At 43.7% G+C, this 20,021-nt stretch overlaps 1 protein-coding gene across 1 annotated transcript in view; it reads left to right on the top strand.

The window, feature by feature from the left end:
• The first annotated feature begins 630 nt into the window (after positions 1-630).
• The window catches only part of tnnc1a (troponin C type 1a (slow)), a 35,867-nt gene continuing 16,476 nt past the window's right edge, over positions 631-20,021 (top strand). The window contains exon 1 of the mRNA XM_051660456.1: positions 631-762. Coding sequence (XP_051516416.1) covers positions 739-762 — 24 coding nt within the window. The 5' untranslated portion in view covers positions 631-738. The remainder of the gene's footprint in view (positions 763-20,021) is intronic.

Genomic DNA, 20,021 nt, shown 5'->3' with positions numbered 1-20,021 from the left:
TAGAGTTTTTAGCTCAAGAAATGTCAACCCACGGTTTCCAAATTCACTGTGAGATCAGTCTGAATACATGCCTGTGGGAGTGTGTGTAAATGTTAGGACATGCGAATCACCCTATATTTCATACCTGCTCTGTCTTTGTCAAAATTTTAATGGCAAATAAAGTATTAAAATGTGTGTGTGGGTGTGCCCAGTCTGTCACAATGTCTCTCTGTGGTCTTTAATTCTGGGGCTGTAATGCTGACCTGATGCAGCTGCTATATTTAGTTAAGTGCATTGATGCCTTTGTCTCTGTGTCAAAGCTGAAAACAATGCAGAAATGTGCAGAAATGACACACAGACAGTGTGTTATTTAGCTAATGTTATTTAGTTGTTTTTTATTTATGTGTTTTTTTTTTTTTTTTAGATGATGCATTCTGTCACATCTCTTGCATTTGAATATGTCCATCTGATCTCAAACCCTGTGAAACATGATTCTTTCTACTGAAAATAAGTAAATTCACATTTGGTGTCATGTTCCTGTTATATTAGTGATCCATGCAAGTAATGATGTTGGATGTTCTTTGGTCATTCTATTCTAGAGTGAAAACCCCATCAGAAGTGCATAGTTGTTTTATCAGAGTGGCATGATGGACCATCCCACACTCAGTAGGGAACAGTCTGTCCTGCACTGCTGCTATAAAACCCGTTCTGATCTCCACTAGAGCCTGCACCTCCTCTCATCTCCTCACGCGTGACACAATGAACGACATCTACAAAGCTGCCGTGAGTCTAAATAAAATCTAAATCAACTTTTTGAAGTCTATGTATAATGCATGAGGGTTATAATAATGGGGTACTACTAATTCTTTATCTGTAAACTTTTCATAAATAAGTTAAAATATGTTTTAATACTTTTTATGGTTATACCTTTAAAGATTATTACGCATAATAATACACAATATAACATGACATTTGATGTTGATTGTGTATTATAAAACAGTTATAACCATGAATAGGTAACTCTTAGTAATTAATTAAAGCTGTGTTTACTGTAATTTATGAGAGCATAACTGATAAATAAACATAACTGATTATATTTTATATTGTAAGGCATTATATCACTATAGTAATTTATACAATCTCTTGTGCCAAAAAATTTTATGGAGTCAAATCGTGTGCTTTCAAACAGCCTATTCAGAATGTAAATGCAGTATATATATATATATATATATATATATATATATATATATATATATATATATATATATAGCACTTAAGTCAGTGGTTCTCAACTGGTTTTGATTCAACCCCATATTGGACAGTAAGTGGTGACACAACACAGTACCAAAACTGTTTTTCATACAAAACTAAACTAAAAAGTCCTGAAGTATAATTCATTTCTTTGAATTTTGATACTTCACGCTCTCGACAGCCAATAATTTCCTGTTGTCAACACAAACCATGTTTTTGTCATTGCAACCTGTTTTTAATGTAGTCAGAGTTTCATTTTCATGTACCTCACATAGTTTAATGCATTCGTTTGGATGAAGGCATGTCACACAACCTGTCTATGTTGCCATCTGCCCAATATGGCTAGCTTCTTTTGAGTGACAGATTAATTTGTGGCCAAATACAGATTAATGTGTTTGGATGCATGGCCTTTGACATCAACAACAAAAAATATGTTGTTTGTTGTTGTTTAAAAGTTTATAAGCTTGTTAAATTTGCTACCCTAACTTTACACAATTACAGTTTAATTTTTTAATTTGCATTTGGCATTGTTATTCCATTTTGTCTATGACCCTATCAGTACAGACCCGAGAGTCATTTTTGTGTTGTGACCCTCCAGGTGAAAATCACAGACATAGTTATCTTTACCACCTAAGCCTAAAACAGACCCTTGAATGTCTAGAAATACCTTGACACTTGAGTATTATCAGAGGTGATACAGGCCACTCAAGAAGGCCGAGACTCTCTCATTCATGACTACACATGGAGCACCTCCTGCCACCCATGGCTAATTTTGGCACACTTCGCTCACCCGTGCATGTCTCTGTTTGCCTTTCTGTGTGTGTGTGTGTGTGTGTGTGTGTGTGTTATTATCTCCACTGATCTCTCAGTGGAGTCTGGATATACACCAGACTGTGAGTCTGTGAAGAACATCCTGGGACACATGTGTACAGTATGCGTGGCATCAGCCTGCTGGTTTGTGTTGGTTTATAGACTGCAACTCTTACATAATAAAGTTAGCTTTGATGGATTATCCACCAAATCATGTCCTTTATCTGTGTTTGTTATCCAAGTGTTATTTTTAACTAAGATGTACCTGTATCTCTAATGTGTAATCTACTTGTTATATTTAACTCAGTTCTAACCTCAGTCCGTGTATTTGGATGAAATATGGTATTGGACAAACATTGGGCTGCCAATCGATTAAATTGTTTAATCGAATTAATTACATCATATGCTGATTAATTAACTGAATTAAATACTGTATATCAATATTTGCAGAGAAAGGCCACTAAATAAAAATAATTAAAAATATATAAACAATATAATAATTAAAATAAATAACATTAATGTGGCAGATGAGTAAAGCATTGATTAGGCAATACAACATTTCGGACTTAGGAAGGACTTCACCGCAAAAGACCTGCCATGAGCTTCCAGCCAGACTGCGATGCCCCTCACTGATCTCTGCCTGCACCATCTTGGTCAAAGGATGGACTCTCTTAAAATGGAATACATAGAAGATAAATTAATGCCAACTAAAGTCTTTATCAGCCAAATAAAAAGAACAATACATCTACATGCACTTCCACAGTCAATTCAGGATGGACTTCAAAGATTTTTAGTTATTAAAGGAATTTTCCAGGTTCAATACAAGTTAAGCTCAATCGACAGCATTTGTGGCATAATATTAATTACCACTAAAATTTATTTTGACTTGTCCCTCCTTTTCTTTAAAAAAGCACAAATCTGGGTTCCAGTGAGGCACTTACAATGAAAGTGAATGGGGGCCAATTTTTGAACATTAAAATACAAAATTTATAGAAAAAGTATAGACACAAGACAAAGGATATTCGTGTAACATGATTATAGTGTGATAAAATCACTTACTAGCCACATCTGTGTAAAGTTATAGCCAATTTTACAACTTCGTTGCCATGACGATGTAATGTCACCGGACCCTAAAACCCTAAAATGACCTAAAAAACTGTTAAAAAACTATTTAAACAACTTTACAGCTCAAATAATAAGAGAGTTTTAAAAGAAGAATTAATGTCAAGTCATTTTTATTTGTATAGCGCTTTTCACAACACACATTGTTTCAAAGCAGCTTTACAGGAAATCATGCATTAACAAAAAAATTAAACTGTAATATCTATAAAGTCTTAGAGTCATCATTGTGTAGTTTGATTAAATATGATTGTAAATTGTGTATAAAAATGTAATAATTAAATAATATTTGTATTTAGAACCCCTGTGAGCAAGCATAAGATTTTCGTTAATGGAGAAAAACAACCTTGGGAGAAACCAGGCTCACTGTGGGGGCCAGTTCCCCTCTGGCTAAACAGCACGAATATAATGCCAATATTAGTTATTTGTGTGCAGTACAAGTCATGGTTTAAAATTAGTAAACTAAGTAAGTGTTAAGGTCCAGTGTTTAAATAAAAATATTTTTTATGTACTGTAAGATTAATGACTAATGTCTTTGAAGTCCATCCTAGATTAAGTGCAAAAGTTCACATAGATGCATTGTCCTTGGTTAGTTGGCTGATAAAGGCTTTTGTTGGCAATTAAATGATAGTCTATGTATTCCATTTCAAGAATGTAGACCATCAATAGACAAAGGTGATGCAGGCAGAAATCAGTGAGGTGCATCGCAGTTCAACCGGCAGGTCATTCGGCAGGTGAGGTTTGGTGGGATCCATCCTAAATCCAAGGTTAAGGCAGTGGCATATGAAGTATCTGATGTCTTACAGTTGGAGTTGGCATCAGTTCATTATCTGAAGTCCATCGTAAAAGACTGAAGTGATGTCTGGCAAGCACTGGCTGCATTTTGTCGTCATCACTCAGAGACACATAGCACTGGAGTCCGACACCAAGCAGGAACGGAGCTGGATCTGGCCGGCTCTTGTAACCTCAGGATATGAATAGAACAAATAGAATAATATTAGCGTAGATGTCATTAAATTTTATGCAGAATTATAGATCATGATAAATGATTCTGGTTCCGGTAGATCTAACTAAAGCAGCCTAATTGTGAGTTGATGGATACATTAGGTGTATGCCTGGATAAATAGATGTGTCTTTAGTCTAGACTTAAACCGAGTGAGTGTGTCTGCTTCCCGAACAGTGTTAGGGAGACTATTCCATAGTGTAAGAGCCAAATAGGAAAATGATCTACCTCCTTTTGTGGATTTTGATATTCTAGGAACTATTAACAAGCCAGAATTTTGTGATCGTAATGAATGTGATGGAATATAGCATGTCAGAAGGTCACTTAAGTACTGTGGAGCTATACCATTCAAAACTTTGTATGTAGTTAACAGAATTGTAAAATTAATACGAAATTTAACAGGTAGTCAATGTAATGATGATAATAATACTGCATTTCATTGGCTCTGTACCTGTACTCTGCACAATGGCAATAAAGTTGAATTGAATCTAATCTAATAAAATGGGGCTAATATGATAATATTTCTTGGTTCTAGTCAACACTCTGGCAGCTGCATTTTGAACCAATTGAAGTTTGTTTATTGAACTTGCTGGACATCCTCCCAGTAATGCATTACAATAATCTAGTCTTGAGGTCATGAACGCATGAACTAGTTTTTAGGCATCAGAAACAGAGAGCATGTGTTGTAATTTAGCAATATTTCTGAGGTGGAAGAATGCTGTTCTACGAATATTGGAAATTTTATATTCAAAGGACAGATTGGTATCAAATATAACACCCAAGTTCTTCACTGTAGAAGACGATGTAACAGTATATCTATAGAGAGTCAAATTATATTTTTGCAGCTTATATTTAGAGGTTTTTGGTCCAATAATGAATACCTCTGTTTTGTCGGAATTGAGTAGAAGGAAATTTCTGGCCATCCATTTCTTTGAAACACTCTGCTAATTTTCGTTGGGTACAGAAAAAATATAAAGTTGGGTATCGTCGGCATAACAGTGGAAACTTATTCCATGATTTCTGATAATATCACCCAGGGGAAGCATTTATAAGGAGAAAAGCAGAGGCCCGAAAACTGATCCCTGTGGCACTCCATACTTAACTTTTGTTTGATTTGACAATTCCTCGTTTACACATACAAAGTGGTAGCGTTCTGATAAATAGGACCTAAACCATGCTAATGCAAGTCCACTAATGCCAACATAATTCTCCAGCCTATTCAAGAGAATGGTGTGATCTATCATGTTGAAGGCAGCACTAAGATCTAAAAGCACTAGAAGAGAAATGCAGCTGCGGTCAGATGATAAGAGCAAGTCATTTGTAACTCTGATAAGTGCAGTCTCTGTACTGTGATGGGGCCTAAATCCTGAATGAAATTGTTCATATATATACCATTTCTGTGTAGAAATGAACATAGTTCATAGGACACTACCTTTATAGTATTTTCAACATAAATGTTAGATTTGAAATCGGTCTGTAATTAGCCAATTCTTCAGGATCAAGCTGTGGCTTCTTAATAAGCGGTTTGATAACTGCCATTTTAAAGTTTCTTGGGACATATCCTAAGGATAGCGAGTAGTTAATAATATTAAGAAAAGGTTCTGAGATTACAGGGAATACCTCTTTTAAGAGCTTAGTTGATATTGGATCTAACATACATGTTGTGGCTTTGGATTTTTTGATAAGTTTTGTTAGCTCTTCATGACCTATGACAGTGAAGGATTGAAGTTGCTCATGAGGAAAATTATGAGACACTGTTTTCTGAGGTGCTGTGGCAGTTGATTGCATAGTTCCAATTTTATTTCTGATTATTTCAATTTTACCAGAAAATAAATTCATGAAGTCATTACTATTGTGCTGCGACGAAATATCTGGTTCAGTCAATCCTTTATTCCTATCCAATTTAGCCACGGTACTGAATAAACATCTAGGATTGTTGTGGTTATTTTGTATGAGTTTGCTAAAATATGCTGACCTGGCAGCTTTTAGTGCCTGTCTGTAGCTACAGACACCATGTACCGCAAAATATCTCTAATTTTGTATTCTTTCCGAGCTGCTCTCTTGAGAGCATAAGTGTGATCATTATACCATGGTGAGGGCTTTTTTCTTGAATTTTCTTTAATCGAAGTGGGGTGACACTATCAAGAGTGCTAGAGAAGACTTGTGGTGGTGGGGGTGTTGTTGAGCGCCGGCTTGTGAATGGAGAGCAAGATCATCAAAAAAGAGCCAAGGAAATGTTCTGAGATGTCATCACTCTGCGGTAGAATTTCTATATTATCAGCATCAACTCCATATGACAGAATTAAATCTAGCGTATGATTATGGGGATGAGTTGGTCCTGTTACATTTTGTCTGACTCCAAGAGAGTTGAGAATATCGATAAATGCTAATCCCAATGAGTCATTTTCATTATCTATGTGAATGTTAAAGTCACCAACAATTACATCTCTATCTACATTAACTACTAGATCTGATAGAAAATTTGCAAATTCACCAAGGAAATCTGAGTATGGCCTGGGTGTTCTATATAATGCAGCAAGGGCAAAAGACAACAGAGATTTTTTATTTATATCTGACGATGTCACATTAAGCATTATTAGTTCAAAAGACTCAAACTTATATCCTGTCCTCTGAGTAACATCAAAAACTTCACTGTAAATTGTAGCAAAACCTCCTCCTCGACCCTTCAGACGAGGCTCATGTTTATAACAATAACCTGAGGAGTAGATTAATTTAACTCTCTGGGGTCTGAGAGTGTTCCCTATCTGTCACTCACTTAACGTTGTGTCGATGTAGTGACACTACGGGTCACTCCTGGGAGCCCGAGACACCTCTGGTCTTTGATAAAAGGCCAATGAAAATTGGCGAGTGGTATTTGCATGCCACTCCCCCGGAAATACGGGTATAAAAGGAGCTGCCGTTCAACCACTCACTCAGATTTTCTCTTCGGAGCCGAACGGTCGATGTTTACTGAGCTGATTGTTCATTCACCTCTGCTGGATCTGACAGCGCATTTCAGCGGCTTCTCCCTCCTCTGCACTGGTGCACTGCAGAGAATGCCCCTGGGCGGTTCGGCAGAAAAAAAAGAGTATATTTTCCTGAAAGAGTATATTTCTCTAAAAGAGCGGCACACATGGAACGTCTTTTTAAAGATGCATCTTTTTAAAGATGCCTTTCCGTTTGTGTGTTATTCCTGGTTGTGGTCATTACCTCTCAACTTCAGACGGTCACAATCGCTGTCTTTCGTGTCTGGGCGCGACCCAAATGGACACAGCGTTCATGGATGGTACATGTTCTCACTGCGAGAACATGACCATGGCAACGTTGCGGTCGCGGCTTGCTTTCAATAGAAAGCAAGCCACCACAGCGGCTCCCCACCTCGGTCCTTCTACCTATGGGTATAAGGCCAGCCCCCTGCGGACCTCCCATTCCCCAGCATGCTCGTCTGCCCCGATCGGGCTTTCGAATGAGTCCACCGGCTCGTCTCACGGCGAGTTCAACCTCTTGTTCACGGAGCCCGTGAAGCTGATGAGCTCTTGAGCGCAGCATCGGAGAGCGGGCTTGTCCAGTCAGAGGCAGAAGCCTCAGCTGGGCTCCCCCCTTCGGGGAAGATTGCCCAGTCACAGGCTGATGAGGAAATGACGGACATGCTTTCCTGGGCAGCCACGAGCTTCGGGCTAGAGTGGAACCCTCCGCTCTCCCCCGAACCCTCGCGGCTCAATGATTGGTTCCTGGGCTTGTGGCGCCGCTCAAAGCAGCCACGCCCTGCTCCAGTGCCTTTCTTCCTGGAAGTGCATGAGGAGCTGACAAAATCGTGGGAGGCACCTTTTACTGCCCGGTCCCGATTTCTCAGTTCCCCCGCCCTCACTACCCTCGGTGGCGGGGCAGCCAGGGGCCATACGGCGATTCCCCCAGTAGATAAGGCGCTCGTGGTGCACCTATGCCCGCAGAGCACCGCCACCTGGTGTGGATGCCCAAAGCTCCCATCCAAGCCCTGTAGGTTCACGTCATCCCTGATGGCCAAAGCCTACAATGCTGCTGGGCAAGCCACCTCTGCCCTGCACGCCATGGCTCTCCTGCAGGTCCACCAAGCCAAGGCACTAAAAGAACTGCACAAGGGTAGTTCCACCCCAGATCTGATGCAGGAACTGCACTCAGCGACCGACCTCGCTCTCTGGCGATGAAGGTCACGGCGCGGTCTCTCGGGCAGGTGATGTCCATATTAGTGGTCCAAGAGCACCACCTTTGGCTCAACCTGGTTGAGATGGGTGAGGCCGACAAGACACAGTTCCTTGCTGCCCCTATCTCCCAGGCTGGCCTATTCGGCAACACCATCAAGGACTTCGCCCAGCAGTTCTCGACGGTGAAGCAGCAGATGGAGGCTATCCAGCATATCCTGCCCCAGCGCGGCTCGTCGCCAAGGGCGTCCCCCTGCGGTGACTGCACCGGCTCCGCCGCAGCCCGCCCCTTCGGCCCGGCCCTGACGTGGAGCCCACCGCAGGAAGCAGACGCCACCTGTCTCACGGCCGGCCACCTAGAACCCACAAAGGGCTTCAAAGCGCCACTGAGATGGGCGATCCAGGGTCGACGAAACCCACTGCATTGGAGCTGGTAGTAAGACCACTCCATCCCCCAGTGGAGGGCCGGGTGGAGAATCTTTTGTTGCCTTTTCATTTGATTTCACCGCATGCCCAAGTGGCTGCGGTACCCAACAGTTCAGCAAAGAGCGGTTTCCTCCTTCCCTGGGTCACATACCCGGTGTGCACAGTCGTCATCATGACCACCGTCCACCTTTTCATCCTTGCAGGATTGGCGCTCCAGCAGCGGTCTCCCCGCCCCTGCGCGCCCAGCTGTGGCACACATCTGCCCCCAATGTGACAGTCTCCACGGGTTGCGAGGACAGGCCTCTTCCTCCCCCGTCCCAGGCTGTTACAAGGAGCCAGGTAAGTGCTTCGATGTCCCTAGACTCAGCACGGCCATGACATGGTGTGGCACCTCGAGCTCCACCCCGCCGCAAGGCCCCACCTGCCGGTATGTCCGAAGAGGTTGTCCCTTTGGTCCCCCTCATGCGGAACTTGGATGCATGGCTTGCGCTTTCCAATCCATCGCGATGGCTGGTCCGGACTGTCTGACTCGGCTACGTGATTCAGTTTGCCAGGTGTCCGCCCAGGTTCAGCGGTATCCACTTCACCTTGGTGAAGGAAGAAAACGCTGCTACCTTGCGCGCGGAGATCGCCACCCTCCTACGGAAGGGTGTGATAGAAACTGTCCCTCCGGCCGAGATGAAGAAGGGGTTTTACAGCCCCTATTTCATCGTACCGAAAAAAGGCAGTGGGTTGCGGCCCAACCGGGCTTTACACAGACTCCCGTTCAAGATGCTGAAAACGCGTACTTTCACGTCTCGATTCTACCTCGACACAGACCCTTCCTCTGGTTTGCATTCGAGGGTCGGGCATATCAGTATAAGGTCTGTCCTTGTCCCCTCGTGTCTTCATGAAGGTCGCAGAGGCAGCTCTTTCACCGTTAAGGGAGGTGGGCATTCGCATTCTCAACTCTCGATGATTGGCTAATCCTAGCTCACTCTCAGGATATGGTGTGTGCACACAGGGACTTGGTGCTCTCGCACCTCAGCCAATTAGGGCTTCGGGTCAACTGGGAAAAGAGCAAGCTCCTTACCCTGAGGAAGGACCAGTTCAGAGCATCTCTTTTCTTTTCTTTTTGGTTTGGAGTTGGACTCAGTCTCATTGACAGCACGCCTCACGAGTGAGTGCGCACAGTCAGTGCTGACCTGTTTGAAGGCGTCCAAACAGAAAACAGCGGTTCCACTGAAACTCTTTCAGAGGCTCCTGGGGCATATGGCATCCTCAGCGGTGGCCACCCCGCTCAGGTTGATGCATATGAGACCGCTTCAGCACTGGCGTCAGACTCGAGTCCCGAGATGGGCATGGCGCCGCGGGACACATCACGTGGTCATCATGCCGGTCTCTTCAGCCCTTGGACCGACCTCACGTTTCTACGGGCAGGCGTTCCCCTAGAGCAGGTCTCCAGGCACGTCGTGGTCACGACAGATGCCTCTAAAACGGGCTGGGGTGCTGTTTGCAATGGGCATGCAGCCGCCAGCTTTTGGACGGGCCCACGGCTGCGTTGGCACATTAACTGCCTCGAGTTGCTGGCAATTCTGCTCGCCCTGCGGAGGTTCCGGCCGTTGATCCAGGGCAAGCACGTGTTAGTTCGTACAGACAACACGGCAGTGGTAGCATATGTCAACCGCCAAGATGGTCTGCGCTCTCGTTGTATGTCACAACTCGCCCGTCGTCTCCTGCTCTGGAGTCAGCAGCACCTCAAGTCGCTGCGAGCCACTCACATCCCGGGTGACCTCAACATTGCAGCGGATGCGCTGTCAGGGCAGTTTACCCTCAGGGGAGAGTGGAGACTCCACCCTCAGATGGTCCAGCTGATCTGGAGTCGATTCGGACAGGCACAGGTAGACCTGTTCGCCTCCCAAGAATCCTCCCACTGCCCGCTCTGGTACGCCCTGACCGAGGCACCTCTCGGCATAGACGCACTGGCGCACAGCTGGTCCCCTGGCCTGCGCAAATATGTGTTTCCTCCAGTGAGCCTACTAGCATAGACTCTGTGCAAGGTCAGGGAGGACGAGGAGCAGGTCGTCCTGGTAGCACCCTACTGGCCCACCCAGACATGGTTCTTGGACCTCACGCTCCTCGTGACAGCCCCCCCCCACCCCCGACGAATTTCCCTGAGGAAGGACCTTCTTTCTCAGGGGCGGGGCACCATCTGGCACCCACGACCAGACCTCTGGAATCTCCATGTCTGGCCCCTGGACGGGATGCGGAATACCTAAGCGGTCTACCACCCGCGGTGGTAGACATGATCACTCAGGCTAGGGTCCCCTCTACAAGGCGCCTGTATGCCTTTAAGTGGCGTCTGTTCGCTAAGTGGTGTTCTTCCCGACGGGAAGACCCCCAGAGATGTGCAGTCAGATTGATGCTTTCCTTCCTGCAGGAGAGGTTGGAAGGCCGGCTGTCCCCTTCCACCTTGAAGGTGTATGTTGCTGCTATAGCAGCACATCACGACACAGTGGACGGTAAGTCCTTAGGGAAGCAAACCTGATCATCATGTTTCTTAGAGGTGCCAGGAGGCTGAGCCCCTCCAGACCGTGCCTCGTTCCCGCATGGGACCTCTCTGTAGTTCTTCAGGGTCTACAGAGATCCCTCTTTGAGCCTTTGCAGTCAGCTGAGCTTAAGGCACTCTCCTTGAAGACTGCCCTCCTGACTGCGCTCACTTCCATCAAGAGGATAGGAGACCTGCAAGTGTTCTCTGTCAGCGAAATGTGCCTGGAGTTCGGTCCGGGCTACTCTCACGTGATCTTGAGACCCCGACCGGGCTATGTGCCCATGGTTCCCACAACCCCTTTTAGGGACCAGGTGGTGAACCTGCAAGCGCTGCCCCAGGAGGAGGCAGACCCAGCCCTGTCGTTGCTGTGTCCGGTGCACGCTTTATTCATCTATTTGGATTGCACGCAGAGCTTTAGGATCTCTGAGCAGCTCTTTGTCTGTTTTGGTGCACAGCAGAAAGGAAGCGCTGTCTCCAAGCAGAGGATCACCCACTGGCTCATTGATGCCATAGCTATGGCATATCACGCCCAGGACGTGCCGCCCCTGGTAGGGCTACGAGCCCATTCTACCAGGGGTGTAGCGGCCTCCTGGGCCCTGGCCAGGGGTGCCTCTCTAACAGACATTTGCAGAGCAGCAGGCTGGGCAACACCCAACACCTTTGCAAGGTTCTACAACCTCCGGGTGAAACCGGTTTCATCCCAGGTAGTGGCACACAATACAAGCGGATAAGCCCGGGATAGCCAGCTGGGTGTATCGCTTGCACATAGTGCCTTTCACCTCCTCTGAGCTGAAGACGTGCACCATTAATTCCCAGTAGTGTTCACAAACTATGTTCCCTGGTTGACTTCCTCCGAGCCCTGTGGCAGTCAAGTTTTCAGAGAGACTCGCTGCTGGCCCAGTACATGTGCTAACTAAGAGCCCTGTTCTGGGGTAGGTGTCCACATGTGGCGGCTCCCTGTAAGGTAACCCCATGCGATGTATATCTTCCGCTAATTCGTTTCCCTGTTGGCAAACTGCGTTTTCCTTGGGCAGAGCCCCCTCTGCCCCAGTCTCCATGTTTGTAGTAACTCCTCCCCCGTTGGGTAGGATCTACCATGAGACTTCTCCACATGACATACTTCCGACATAGTTCGGCAAGACCATGTGACGTATTTTCCACTTAAATATCCCCACCTCTCTCTGGGCGAGGTGTGGTCTCCACGGTGTCCTCCGCTTTGGAGGGACACCCCCCAACTAGACCTGGTCGGCCCAGTCGGATATTCCCCCTTTTTTTAGGGAGTGGGAAAAAAGAAGGAGAAAAGAGTCCACTACTGGGCTAGCCTGTCTCTATCTTTTGGGTAGTCAACTTGTCCCCAAAGGGCCGTTCGACACTTATAACTATGTTGGGGGAGGTTACGTGTCGGCCTGATGCGCTGGCTACGAGGCACAGAGTTGTCTGCCCGTCACACACCGCCAATTCACGTAACACAGTTCAGCCAGTTGCAGCATTTTGTATAGGGACCCCTAGTGTCACTACATCGACACAACGTCGAGTGAGTGACAGATAGGGAACGTCATGGTTACTTGCATAACCTCCGTTCCCTGATGGAGGGAATGAGATGTTGTGTCCCTCCTGCCACAATGCTGAACTACCCGCTGAAATGGCCAGACCTTGTCTCGGCTCCTCAGCATAAAACCTGAATGAGTGGTTGCACGCCAGCTCCTTTTATACCTGTATGTCCGGGGGACTGGCATGCAAATACCACTCGCCAGTTTTCACCGGCCTTTTATCAAAGACCAGAGGTGTCTCGGGCTCCCAAGAGTGACCCCTAGTGTCACTACATTGACACAACGTCTCGTTCCCTCCATCAGGGAACGGAGGTTACGCAAGTAACCATGACATTTTGGGCCCTGGAGAAGTTTTGACATGCTTTGATATTTTGTGCTTTTTTCAGTTGCTTAAAAACATATTAATGGCTAAAGTCTGATGACACTGTATTCAGCACAAAATGGGCTACAATAATATGTGAGCAACATGTATGTACATGTTTGTATTTTTGAGAAAATAACGTTTATGCATGGTTTTTGAAAAAATAAAAATTTTAAGTCACTGAAATAAGGCCATATAACACATACTAAACATTTGTTCACAAGACTTTTGAGAACTGGTTCTTGTAGGCTAGAGTGTTTGCTACAAAATGATGTGAAAACCATCCTGATCACTCTTTCATACAAAACTAGTCATTTAACTTTTGTAAGACACTTTTAGTGTTAGAAAGGCCATATGCGAGGAGGCGTGGATGATCATGAATACTGATGTGATTCACTCCTGAGGAGAGAAAGACCCCTCCCCTGAGAAAGAATGAATGTGAGGAGACTTAATGATTGAATGTATTGTTTGTAGCTTACTCACAAAATCAAGTTTAAGTTAAAAGAAGTAATCTGACTATACATTTTCTTTACATAAAGACTTTACTTAAAAACGTTAGACCTACACTACCATTTAAAGGTTTTAGATCGGTAAGATTTTTAATGTTTTTATTAAAAGTCTCATCTGCTCACCAAGGCTGCATTTATTTGATCCAAAATACAGCAAAAACAGTGATATTGTGAAATATTTTTACAATTTAAAAATAACTGTTTTCTATTTGAATATATTGTAAAATGCAATTTATTCCTGTGATCAAAGCTAAATTTTCAGCATCATTACAGCAGTCTTCAGTGTCACATGATCCTTCAGAAATCATTCTAATATGCTGATTTTCTAATATGGGCATATTTACAGCACATTTTACACATTTACACCCGAACAGATATTTGCAAGCACAAGCTTCGTTGATGATAATGAGGCAGCATAAACACTAGTTAAAATATAATCTAAACATTCATATTATTTTTATATCATATTACATATCATATTCATATCATACAGCATACAATTTAAATACCTGCTTTAGCCGAAACACTACTTTGAATACTGACTGGCAAGTCTGGAAATAGTCCAACTAGTAAAATATGTACATGTTTATATAAAATAGCATGTCAACTAATGTAAGTAAAGACTTACTCATCTGAAATTGTATCCTTGGCTGGATCAAGTCGCTCTTCAAAATGCAAACGTTTATCGTCAGAGTCCTGCTCTTCTTCTGAGGAAAATGTGAACTCTTCGTCACTATCCAGGACCATCTGTAGAGCTTCCTCACCTGTGTAACATGCCATCTTCCAAACGCGCAGGAAAGTGAATGAATCTGATGATGAACTTGATGTTTGTTTTTTAAGGCATAGTTGGGGGCGTCTACCATTTGCATAGATCGTCTCAGCACATTACTGTATGAATAGCACACTCTGCATGTAGGTGGGATCACATTAGCGATAATTAGCTGAACCTGGAAAAACTGTACATCTCTTTAGTTTCATACAGATTACATTGCAGGAGAATATTTGTTTTAAATTTGAATTGTTTTATTTAAAAGTAGACATTATAAGCTTTCTTTAGACATATTTTTCATGTTTGTATGATAAGTATTCTCTGAGTTTCATTTTTATGACGTGTTTCAGAAAGATGCTCGCGGAGACAGAGACGGCTGAAAGCGCACCCTGATTATTTTACAAAAGCACAAGGTTTTGTTGTTATTGTGAGTGTACACACATAAAAGTAGACCCTTTATAGTTTCTAATGATGTCTTACACTTATCTGTATGCCCAAAAATGATGGAGTATTTTAAGTTGTTTCCACTGTTATGAGGAAAAAATCCAGCAGGACGCGCCGGCACGTCTGTCGACCCCTGAGGGTTAAACTAATATATTCATCCGGTTTAAGGCAGGTTTCAGTCAAACAGAGCACATCCAAACTCTAATCTGTAATAATTTTATTTACAGTTAGTGTTTTGTTAGAAAGAGATCTAATGTTTATTAGCCCTACCTTTATATGATGTTTATCTTAATTTTGTTTTTTTTGTTTTTTTAAGTTTGACCTTAATCAAATTTTTTCTAAATGATTTAGTGAGGGGTTGGTTTGTGTTTGGTAGTTCGGGGAACAGACACAGTCTCTATATGATATCTAGGTGATACAGTCTCTATGTGTTGTAGTTTATGTGACCTGTGTGACGTCTTAAGGCAGCTAGCAGACGTTCAGATTAACCAGTTTGTCTGCTTCCTGACCTGGTCCCCAGTTAGTCAAATACTATTACTATTAAGACTATGAGAAAATTAATAGAGAGGAGAGTGGCACCTTCCCTGGAGGGATGGAGTCCATCTCTCTTTAGCAGGCCAGGTCTACCCCAAAAACTCTTCCAATTGGCTAAAAATCCTATGCTATTCTCCGGACACCACTCAGATATCCAGCCGTTCAGTGACACTAATCTAGTATAAACCTCATCACCACGATGAGCAGGGAGGGGGCCAGAGCATATTACAGTGTCTGACATCATTTTTTCAAGTTCACACACTTCTTAAACATTATCTTTAGTGATCTCCGACTGGTGAAGCCGGACATCGTTAGTGCCGACATGAATAACAATTTTAGAAAATCTATGTTTAGCATTAGCCAGCACTTGTAAATTTGATCTGATGTCAGATGCTCGAGCCCTGGAAATGCATTTAACAATGGTGGCTGGAGTCTCTATTTCCACGTTCCTTACAATAGACTCATCAGTTATTATGGCACTTTCAACATGATTCTCAGTGGGTGCATCACTGAATAGGGAGAATTGATTGGAAACCCTAACAGGAATGGGAAAGTGGTGTCGCTTTGCTGATCGAGTATGCCGCCGAGACATCACACAAACGCCCTACTGCAGAGGCTCTAGAGCCGGAACCAAAGTGTGTGTGTTGCTCGCTGTACTACCCGCATACGAAACTGTATCTACCGGCTTCTCTTTATCACTGATCTCCACTAGTGTTCAGATGTGTGTCTCTAACTCATTAACCTTCTCCGTCAGCCTGACTAATTCCTTATATTTATCACATGTGAATTCCTCACTGCTGACAGAAGAAGCTATAGTAAACATGTGGCATGCAATGCAGGAAAAAATAACATGAGCGGATGCCATGGCTTACCGCAATTGTTTGTTGTTGTTGTAATGGTTGTTCTTGAGTGGCGAGGGTTTGAGATGGATTTGGTTCGATGTGGTTCCTGATCAGTAGATGTTTGAGATTGATGCAATAATCCACGTAAAACATGCACGCAGTCGAGACGCGAGATGTAGAAAAGCAGGAAAAGAAAAAGAGAGAAAACGGGTGCATGTGATAAAATACACGCAGTTGAAACAGTAGAAAAGCGGAAAAACCTGAAGCACGTGGTAAAATGGCAAAGGATAAAATGATGAATGTATAAGAATAAGCAATGCTAAGCAGGCTATCAAGCTACACACACTCATGCAGTGTGCCGGCAGCAACCGGAATAGCAATGTAAGTGCTTTTATAAAATTGTATGATTCACATTTCTGTGTTTAAACCCTCCAAAAATTGGCCCCATTCACTTCCACTGTAAGTGCCTCAGTGTAATCTCAATTTTTGCTTCTTTTTGTTTTTTAAGAAAAGGAGAGACGAGTCGAAATCAATTTTTGTTTTAATCAACATTATGCCACATGCTGTCGATCAAGCTTAACTTGTATTGAACCCGGGATATTCCTTTAATCTTACAGTTTATACCAAATCCGTTCATTTAAACATTGCCCACCAACATCTACTTAGTTTACTAATTTAAACCATGATTTGTATTACACTTACAGTAGATAACTAATATTAGCATTACATTCCCCCCAGCTGTGTGTAAATCTCGTGCTGTCTGCTGTAGGTAAGTGTAGTGTGTTGTCTGTACAGCCAGAGAGTCTTTTTTTTTAAAATAACAATCTCCGCAGCTCTATTATAGGACAGAGCGTGTAACGGTCAACTAGCGTGTTACGACAGTAAGTCACCTTTTGCAGATACCATACAAATGAATGGAAAGAGCCGTAAACTGACACCTAACTGTCGCAAAATTGTCTGTGTCTTATCTTATAAAATATAATTTTATTGTAGTAAACTCCACAAATAGTTTGTTCCAAAAGGATTGTTTAGTGTAAAACATATTGGAGATTAGCAAACAGGCAGTCAGTTCATAAAGTGATGAGCTGTTTCCTCACAAAATCAGTTTATTCAGCACACTGAAGCCTCTCCTCCATAGACATCCATATTACATTTACATTTATTCATTTGGCAGATGCTTTTATCCAAAGTGACTTACAAAAGAGGAAACACATAAGCGAATCATTGTGGTTGACAGTGGTACGAAAAGTGCCATATTAAAAAGTTTCACTAGCATCAGAATAGCATTCAAAACAGATTAAAGTGCAACAAGATTTTTTTTTGTTTTTTTTTTTTTTGTGACTGGTTAAGTGCCCATGGAAAATGAGTCAGCTTCATGGATGGAGTTGGGAAGGTCATTCCACCAACGTGGTATGATGAAGCCGAAAGTCCGGGAAAGTGTTTTGGTGCCTCTTTGTGTTGGTACAACAAGGCGACATTCCTTAGCTTCTAGTGAGTGCGTAGCTCTGCAGAAATGATTTTAGGTATGCTGGAGCAGACCCAGTGACTGTTTTGTATGCCAGCATCAGAACCTTGAACTTGATACGTGCATCAACCGGCAGCCAGTGAAGAGAGATAAGGAGTAGTGTAACATGTGCTCTCTTTGGTTGATTAAAGACCAGATGTGCTGCTGCATTCTGGATCATTTGCAGGGGTCTAATTGCACATGCAGGGAGGCCTGCAATGAGAGTGTTACAGTAGTCCAGTCTAGTTATGACAAGTGACTGAACAAGAAGTTGTGTGGCATGTTCAGAGAGGAGGGGTCATATCTTCCTGATAATGTAAATCTACATGATCTTGCGGTCTTTGAGATGTGGTCTGTGAAATTTAGTTTGTTATCGATGGTTACCCCTAGATTTCTGACCGTTTTGGAAGGCATTACTGTAGTTGCACCCAGCTGCATGGTTATGTTGTGTTCAACAGCAGGGTTGACTGGAAAGACAAGGAGTTCGGTCTTGGCTGGGTTAAGTTGCAGGTGGTGTTCCTTCATCCAGGCCGAGATGTCTGCCAGGCAGGCAGAGATTCGAGCAGTCACTGTGGTGTCGTTGGGCTGGAAAGACAAGTAGAGTTGCATGTCATCAGCGTAGCAGTGGTAAGAGAAACCATGTGCATGAATGATGGGTCCCAGTGATGTTGTGTATATAGAGAAGAGAAGTGGCCCAAGCACTGAGCCCTGAGGTACACCAGTAAGTAGCTGATGTGACTTGGACACCTCACCTCTCCAGGCTATCTTGAAGGACCTACCTGAGAGATAGGAATTAAACCAGTTAAGCACAGTTCCTGTGATGCCCAGCAAAGAGAGGATGGAGAGTAAGATCTGATGGTTGACTGTGTCGAAGGCTGCAGAAAGGTCCAGTAGAATCAGGACAGATGATCTGGATTCAGCTTTTGCCTGTCTCAGCGACTCAGTGACAGACAGCAGGGAAGTCTCGGTGGAGTGTCCACTTTTGAAGCCTGACTGATTGTCATCCAGCAGCTTGTTCTGTGAGAGATAGTCAGAGATTTGATTGAAAACTGCCCTTTCAAGTGTTTTTGCCATGAATGAGATGAGAAAGACTGGTCTGTAGTGTTCTATTTGTGTGGGGTTAAGTGCGGGTTTCTTCAGCAGCGGGGTTACTCGAGCCTGCTTAAATGTAGTGGGAAAAGTGCCTGTAAGTAGAGATGTGTTAATTATGTGAATGAGTGCAGATAAGATTGATGGAGAGATGGCCTGGAGGAGGTGAGAAGGAATGGGGTCAAGGGAACAGGTGGTGGGGTGGTTGGAGAGGAGGAGTTTAGACACCTCAGTGTCAATCAGATGAGAGAACATCGAGACAGAGGTGTTGCATACAGGAGATGGGTGTTTGACAGGGTGAGGTGCTGAGAATGTATTGCTGATGGTTGTAACCTTATTAGTAAAAAATGTGGAGAAGACATCTTCTGTCAGTGATGTGTCAGGCAGTGGAGGGGGAGGACAGAGAAGTGTGTTGAATGTTCTAAACAAGCTGCGAGTGTCTGTGGTGCTGTTGATCTTGCTCTGGTAGTAGGAAGTTTTTGCAGATTTAACGTTATCTGAAAAAGTTGCAAGCAGAGACTGATACTTACCTAGATCTGCTGGATCTTTAGATTTCCGCCATCTCCTCTCAGCTGCCCTGAGGTCAGTCCGATGTTCACGAAGGACGTCAGAGAGCCAGGGGCTGGGTGGTGTAGTACATGCTGGCCTTGAGGAGAGAGGACAGATGTTGTCTAGACAGGTTGTTAAAGTAGAGCTTAGTGTGTCTGTGGCAGTGTTTACATCAAGGGTGGAAAATAGATTTTGTGTAGGAAGAGAAGTAGAGACAGCAGTGGAAAGGTGAGAGGGTGAAAGGGAACGGAGTTTACGGCGAAAGGAAACCAAAGGTGGAGTCTGTTTTAGTGTAGATGGGAGAGTCATGTTGAATTGAAAAAAGTAGTGATCAGAGACATGTAAAGGAGTAACAAGAATATTTGAGTTGGTACAGTTACGTGTAAAAATGAAGTCCAGCTGGTTGCCCGATCTGTGAGTTGCTGTGGTGCTTAGTCTTTCCAAGTCAAATGAGGCCAGAAGAGCATTCAGTTCAGTGGCCTGGGGCTTGTCTTGGTGTATGTTGAAATCACCAAGAACCACAAGTGGCTTAACATCCTCCGGGAAAGAGGACAGCAGGACATCCAACTCTGAG

Source organism: Myxocyprinus asiaticus, chromosome 28 (assembly GCF_019703515.2).
Source record: "Myxocyprinus asiaticus isolate MX2 ecotype Aquarium Trade chromosome 28, UBuf_Myxa_2, whole genome shotgun sequence".
NCBI classification, from domain to species: domain Eukaryota; kingdom Metazoa; phylum Chordata; class Actinopteri; order Cypriniformes; family Catostomidae; genus Myxocyprinus; species Myxocyprinus asiaticus.
Note: the sequence above shows the minus strand (reverse complement) of the source record. Positions and strands in the feature narration are given on the sequence as shown.